General features: G+C 41.8%; 1 protein-coding gene across 4 annotated transcripts in view; it reads right to left on the bottom strand.

Moving 5' to 3' along the window:
* Positions 1-298: 298 nt before the first annotated feature.
* Positions 299-6,417, bottom strand: part of ZNF699 (zinc finger protein 699) — a 10,278-nt gene continuing 4,159 nt past the window's right edge. For all 4 annotated transcript variants that reach the window (XM_027765547.1, XM_027765548.1, XM_027765546.1 and 1 more), the window contains 4 exons: positions 6,176-6,302; positions 4,670-4,780; positions 3,422-3,605; positions 299-2,285 (listed from right to left, as the gene is read on the bottom strand). In XM_027765547.1, the coding sequence (XP_027621348.1) occupies positions 824-2,285; positions 3,422-3,605; positions 4,670-4,780; positions 6,176-6,302 (1,884 nt within the window). In that variant the 3' untranslated portion in view covers positions 299-823. The remainder of the gene's footprint in view (positions 2,286-3,421; positions 3,606-4,669; positions 4,781-6,175; positions 6,303-6,417) is intronic.

Genomic DNA, 6,417 nt, shown 5'->3' with positions numbered 1-6,417 from the left:
CATGACTACACCCCATTGGGCAGTGATTCTCTGGCAAGCACACGCGCACTCTGCCAATTTGAAAAGACAGATGTTAAGAGCATAATGACTGTGACCAGCAGTTGGTGTAATGGCTATGTTGCTGGACACCCATGTAGTGGACTACAGTTTGAGTCCCGGACCCAGTGGCTTAAACTCATGCTGGGCATGTGTGCGTGTTTGCCCAAGATCCTGAGAGGAGAATGGAGAAGGGATTGTGGCATAGCCATCCCCCCTGGGGGGTAATTTCTTGCTTTCTGTCTCTCTGTCTGTCTCTGTCTGTCTGGCGAGCGCACGCGCCCTATAACAAAAACCTCTCCAGAAAAAAAGAAAAAAAAAAGCATAATGATTATGTACTTGAGAATAGTGATCATTAATCAAAAGCCAATTTTAAAAAATAAACACTTCTGCTTATATATGAAAACATAGACTTAAGATCTTCTGTGGAGCTAAGACTTTTTATAATGGGAGTATTATTTGGGTCTTTGCCAAAATAAAAGCACCTCATACCATAAACATGTGGCTAAAGCTGAAAAGGTTCATTTATCACCTTAAAACTGACCCAGCAGTCCACTTTAAGGATGAGGCACTGATTTTCATTTCTAGTATGAATTTTCTTATACCCAGTAAGCAATGTTCACAAAGGTGTTACCATGTGGTTTACATACAGAGTTTCTCTCACAGATCTTCAAACAGATGAGCAATTTTCCCACCTTCTTACATTCATAGAATATCTCCATAATGTGAGCATTCATCAGTTGCCTAAGATTTGAAGAAGCTTTGCAGATATTCCTTTTCCTAATATTTATGTGTTTTCTCTAGCATGAGTTTTCAGATGTCTTCGAAAGTAGGCAGGACAAACAAAGGCTTTCCCACATTCCTTACACTCATATGGTTTCTCGCCAGTGTGGCTTCTCACATGTCTTCGAAAGGATGAGGGGCAACTGAAGGCTTTTCCACATTCCAGGCATTCAAAGGGTTTCTCTCCGGTGTGCATTCTTGCGTGTACAGTAAGGTACGAAGAATGACGAAATGCTTTCCCACAGTCTTTACATTCATAGGGTTTTTCCCCAGTGTGCATTCTCATGTGGATCCTAAGGGCAGAGGGATAGATAAAGGCTTTCCCACATTTCTTACATTCATAGGGTTTCTCTCCAGTGTGAGTTCTTATATGCACTGTAAGGTGGGAGGAACTAATGAAGGCTTTCCCACATTCCTTACATTCATAAGGCTTCTCTCCACTGTGAGTTCTTAAGTGTTCGGTGAGGGATGAGGAACGACTGAAGGTCTTTCTACATTCTTTACATTCATACTGTATCTTTCCAGTGTGATCTCTCACGTGTGCTCTGAAGGATGAGGGACAGCTAAAGGCCTTCCCACATTCCTTACATTCATAGGGTTTCTCTCTACTCTGGTTTTTCACATGCGTGTTAAGGGAAGTAGGAAGATAGAAGGCTTTTCCACATTCCAGACATTCATAGGGTTTCTCTCCAGTGTGTTTTCTCATATGGATACTTAAGGAGGAGGGACAGTTATAGGCTTTTCCACATTCTTTACATTTATAGGGTTTCTCTCCAGTATGTGTTCTCATGTGTACAGTGAGTTTTGAGGACTCACTGAAGGCCTTCCCACACTCTTTACATTCATAAGGCTTCTCTCCGGTGTGAATTCTTATATGTGTTATAAGGTGAGAGGAGGAACTAAAGGCCTTCCCACATTCCTTACATTCATATGGCTTATCTCCACTGTGAATTCTTTTGTGTTTGGAGAGAGAGGAGGAACAGCTAAAGGCCTTCCCACATTCCTTACATTCATAAGGCTTATCTCCACTGTGAATTCTTTTGTGTTCTGTGAGGGATGAAGAACAACTGAAATTCTTCCCACATTCCTTACATTCATAGTTTGTCTTTACAGCGTGAATCTTCATGTGTGCCCTAAAGAATGAAGAACAACTGAAGGCTTTGGTGCATTCCTTACATTCATAGGGTTTCTCTTCAGTAGGAGTTTTCACATGCTTCTTAAAACAAGCAAAAAAGTGGAAGGCTTTCCCACATTCCTTGCACTGATAGGGTTTGCTTCCATTATGAGACTTGATGTGATTCTTAAGAGAGAAATGATCCACAAAGGCCTTTCCACACTTTTTTTCATAGTAGCTTACTTCTTTAGTTTTCTGGAGGATTTTATGATCTGGAATTTGACCGAACGATGGAATTTGTCCATCATGACTTTCATTACGTTCATAGACATTCTCTACCATATGACTTCTTCTAAAAATAAAAAGGACATTATTAGTATACATTTTTACCATTTTCAGTCAATGTGTGTGTTTTCTGCCCTGTCAAATTATAAGCTAAAAGTTATCACTGAGGGTTACTATAGTCAATATTACCAGAGAGTTCTTGACATATGAGATGTTTCCAATAATTGTTTACTAAATTGGGTATCAAGTATTCACTATCTCAGTCTCAATGGGGAGGAGGACATTTTATAAGAGTTTTTTGTGGGACTAGCCAGATTGCATGGTGGTTAAGGCTGGATCTCATGTGGCTGATCATGCAGTTTGAGCCTCAGACCCAGCAGCTAGAAAACATACCAGATATGTGTATGTGCATGCCCAAAAATCTGAAAGGAGAATGGAGAAGGGACTATAGAGTGACCACTCCCCCAGTGGTTGACTTCTCACTTCCCACACTCGTTCATTTCTCACTCTCCCCACCAATCTCTTTCCAGCAAGTGCATGCGCCCTAGAGCAAACTTAAAAAAAAAAAAAAGTGTCATATCACAATGTTTGACTTGGGCTTATATATACATTTTATTTTTTAGAGGTTTTTGCTATAGGACATGTGTGCTCACCAGAAAGAAAGAGAGATAGAAAGTGAGAAATCACCCCCCAGGGGATTGGCCACACCGTAATCCCTTCTCCTCCATTCTCCTCTCGGGATCTTGGGCATACACGAACACGTGCCCGGTGTGAGTTTAAGCCACTGGGTCCGGGACTCAAACTGCAGTCACCTCCGTGGGAGTCCAGCAACACAGCCATTACACCAACTGCTGGTCCCAACATGTTTTTGTTTTTTGTTTTTTGTTTTTTTGAGAGGTTTTTGCCATAGGGCGCATGCGCTTGCCAGACAGACAGAGAGAGACAGAGAGACAGAAAGCAAGAAATCACCCCCCAGGGTGGATAGCCATGCTGCAATTCCTTCTCCTCCATTCTCCTTTCGGGATCTTGGGCACGCACGCACATGCACCCAGCATGAGTTTTAAGCCACCAGGTCCAGGACTCGAACCGCGGTCAACTACATGGGAGTCCAGCAACATAGCCATTATGCTAACTGCTGGTCCCTTGACATGTTTCTTAAATTCTATGTTAAAACACTACTTCTTTTATATGAATGGTTCTCACCTTGAATCTCTCTCATGGCTTTTGTTTTGATTATCAATCCCACAGTATTCCCAGTTTTCATGTAAAGTGGAGGACCAGGAACCATCCCTTCTAAGTCTAGCTATTTTCTGTTCATTGGATATTTTTTCTCCATAAATATCTTGCAGAGCAACTGATGAATTAGTTTTCAGTTGAGTCTCGAAACCTGAAACAAAAAAGTGAAGGCATGGATGAGCAAAGAACTTTTAGCAGTACAGTTGTTTCAGGACTTAGGTATTAATCAGCACAAGGGCAAACAGTAAGCAATTAACTAAAAAATAATTCTATAAAAATTGAGACTGGGGCTGGCAAGTAGCATGGTGGTTAAGGGCTCCAGACTCCCACATGGCTAATCATGGTTCGAGTCCCGGACCTGGTGGCTTGCTTTCTCACTTTCTCCCTCTCTGAACCTCTCTGGTAAAATTTAAATAAGTAAATAAATAAATAAAATAATTCTTAAAAAAAAATAAAAAGAAGAAGAAGAAGGCAGATGAACAGATGAAAAAAAATAAAATTAAGACTGGGTCCAGCAGGTGGCATGGTGGTTAAGGCGCTAGATTCCCACATAGCCAATTGTGTTTTGCATCTCTGACCTGATGGCATGCTTTCTCACTTTCTCTCCCTCTCTGATGAGTACTCATGTCCTGTAGCAAGTTTAAAAAATAAAGATAAATAAAGTTTTATTTAAAAAAAAAAATTATGACTGGGACCAGCAAATAGCATAATGACTATGTTACTGAACTTCCACGTAGTCGAGCGTGGTTCCAGTCCCAGACCCAGTGACTTAGAACCCATGCCAGGCACATGTGTGTGCATGCCCAAGATCCCAAGAGGAGAATGGAGAAGGGATTGTGGTGTGGCCATACCCCCAGGGGGGTGATTTCTCACTTTCTGTCTCTCTGTCTCTGTCTAGCAAGCACATGTGCACTATAGCAAAATTCTCTCTTAACAAAAAAAAAAAAAAAAAGTGAGATGATAGTAACATAAGTTATTATTAAGAGGGTGAAGAAGAAATAAAAAAGAGTCAGATAAAGTACATACAACCAAATACTAAGATATGCACAGAGCATGAACAGTCTTTGCCAAGGACAAGGAAAATGAGAGGACTGATAAAAATTCAAATTAGTAATTGACCTATCTGTGAAAGATCAGCCTCCTCAGAGAAAATAAAGTTAGTTTCCAAGTGTAATATTCCCCCAAAGAGGACGGTTCCCCCACAAGGATTCTTGCCTTCCTGGTGCTTCACAGAACAGAAGCGCTGGAAAAGCCCTCTCTTCTCTGATCCCAGGACTTCCTCTCGTTTCCACTGGGAGATCATATGGGGTGTGCGCAGCACATAACCTGCACATAGAGAAGGACACATTGTGAGGGGAAAACAATGGAGAACCACGAGCATTTCCACAAGACAGGGTCAAGACTTTTGTCTTCTGATACTCTAAAGACGGTCAAACGTGAGTTTAACTGTAACAGAATGTTAAATTTATTTGGAGGAAAAAATGAATGGGAAAGTAGAGAACAGCCTTTGACATCTGTAACTGATTCAACGATCACATTTAAGCCTCAATATTAGAAGATGGTCTGGGAACCAGCAGGTGGCGTGATGGTTAAGGCACTGGACTCCCACATGACTGACAACAGTTCAAGTCTTGAACCTGGCATCTTGAAATTCATGCCCATACATGGGGGTGTGTATGCCCAAAATCTCAAGAAGACTTTTTTTAGATACAACACCAAAGGGATGATCCTTGAAACAAATAATTAGTAAGCTGGACTTTATTAAAATTAAACTTTTCAGGACCAGCAGGTGGCGTGGTGGTTAAGGCGCTGTACACTCCCACATGGCCGACCAGGGTTCAAGTCCTGAATCTGGTGGCTTGTCTTCTCACTTCCTCTCTCTGATCAAATTAAAAAATAAATGAATAAATAAAATAAAAATTATTTTTTTAAAAAATTAAACTTTTCTACTCTGCAAGAGAATGAAAAGACAAGCCAATGCTTAGACAAAATATTAGCAAAAGACATATCTAATAAAGGATTGTTATCTAAAACATATAAAGAACTAAAAGTTCAAACAAACACCCTTGTTTAAAACAATGTGCCAGGGACCAGCAGTTAGTGTAATGGCTGTGTCGCTGAACTCCCATGTAGCCAACCATGGTTTGAGTCCCGGACCCAGTGGTTTAAACTCACGCCGGGGGCATGTGTGTGCATACCCAAGATCCCAAGAGGAGAATGGAGGAGAAGGGATTGTGACGTGGCCATCCCCCCCCCCGGGGGGGGTGATTTCTTGCTTTCTGTCTCTCTGTCTCTCACAATCGCATGCACCCTACAGCAAAAATTTCTCAAAAAAAAATTAAAAATGTGCCATAGATTTTCTTTTTCCTGACCAAAGGGTATGTGCACTCACCAGAGAGACAAAAGAGAGAGGCACAGGGACAGAGCACCCATGAAAAACGGTAGTCACATCATAATCTCTTCTCCCTTTTTCCATCCAGTTAGGATTTGGGGCACATACACACCCAGCGTGTTTTTCAAACCACTGGGGCTGGGACTCAAACTGCGGTTGGCCATGTAGGATGTGGCTTCCCTTAGCCATTAGGCAGTGGGGTCAGCCCAACTATGTGTGTTTATTTACCAATATATTTTCATTCCTCAGCCCAAATCCTAGAACTAGGTCAATTAGTAAGATAAAATTGTTTTCTGAACAACTGCATGAAAGAATGTCACCATTCTTACCTAGAGAGACCAAGTTCTGGAAGTTTTCCAGCATCACTTCTCTGTAGAGGTTCCTCTGAGCAGGATCCAGCAGAGCCCACTCCTCCTGGGTAAAGTCCACCGCCACATCCTCAAAGACCACTGAGTCCTAAAATATCCCACAAATTCTGTTCAGAAAGGTACAACTCCTCCATTCTGTCTAAGGGGACCCACAGGTGGCATGGTGGTTAAGGCACTGGACACTCCCCCATGGCTCACCCCAG

The sequence above is a fragment of the Tupaia chinensis genome, unplaced genomic scaffold (genome assembly GCF_000334495.1).
Source record: "Tupaia chinensis unplaced genomic scaffold, TupChi_1.0 Scaffold138665_1, whole genome shotgun sequence".
NCBI lineage: Eukaryota > Metazoa > Chordata > Mammalia > Scandentia > Tupaiidae > Tupaia > Tupaia belangeri.
Note: the sequence above shows the minus strand (reverse complement) of the source record. Positions and strands in the feature narration are given on the sequence as shown.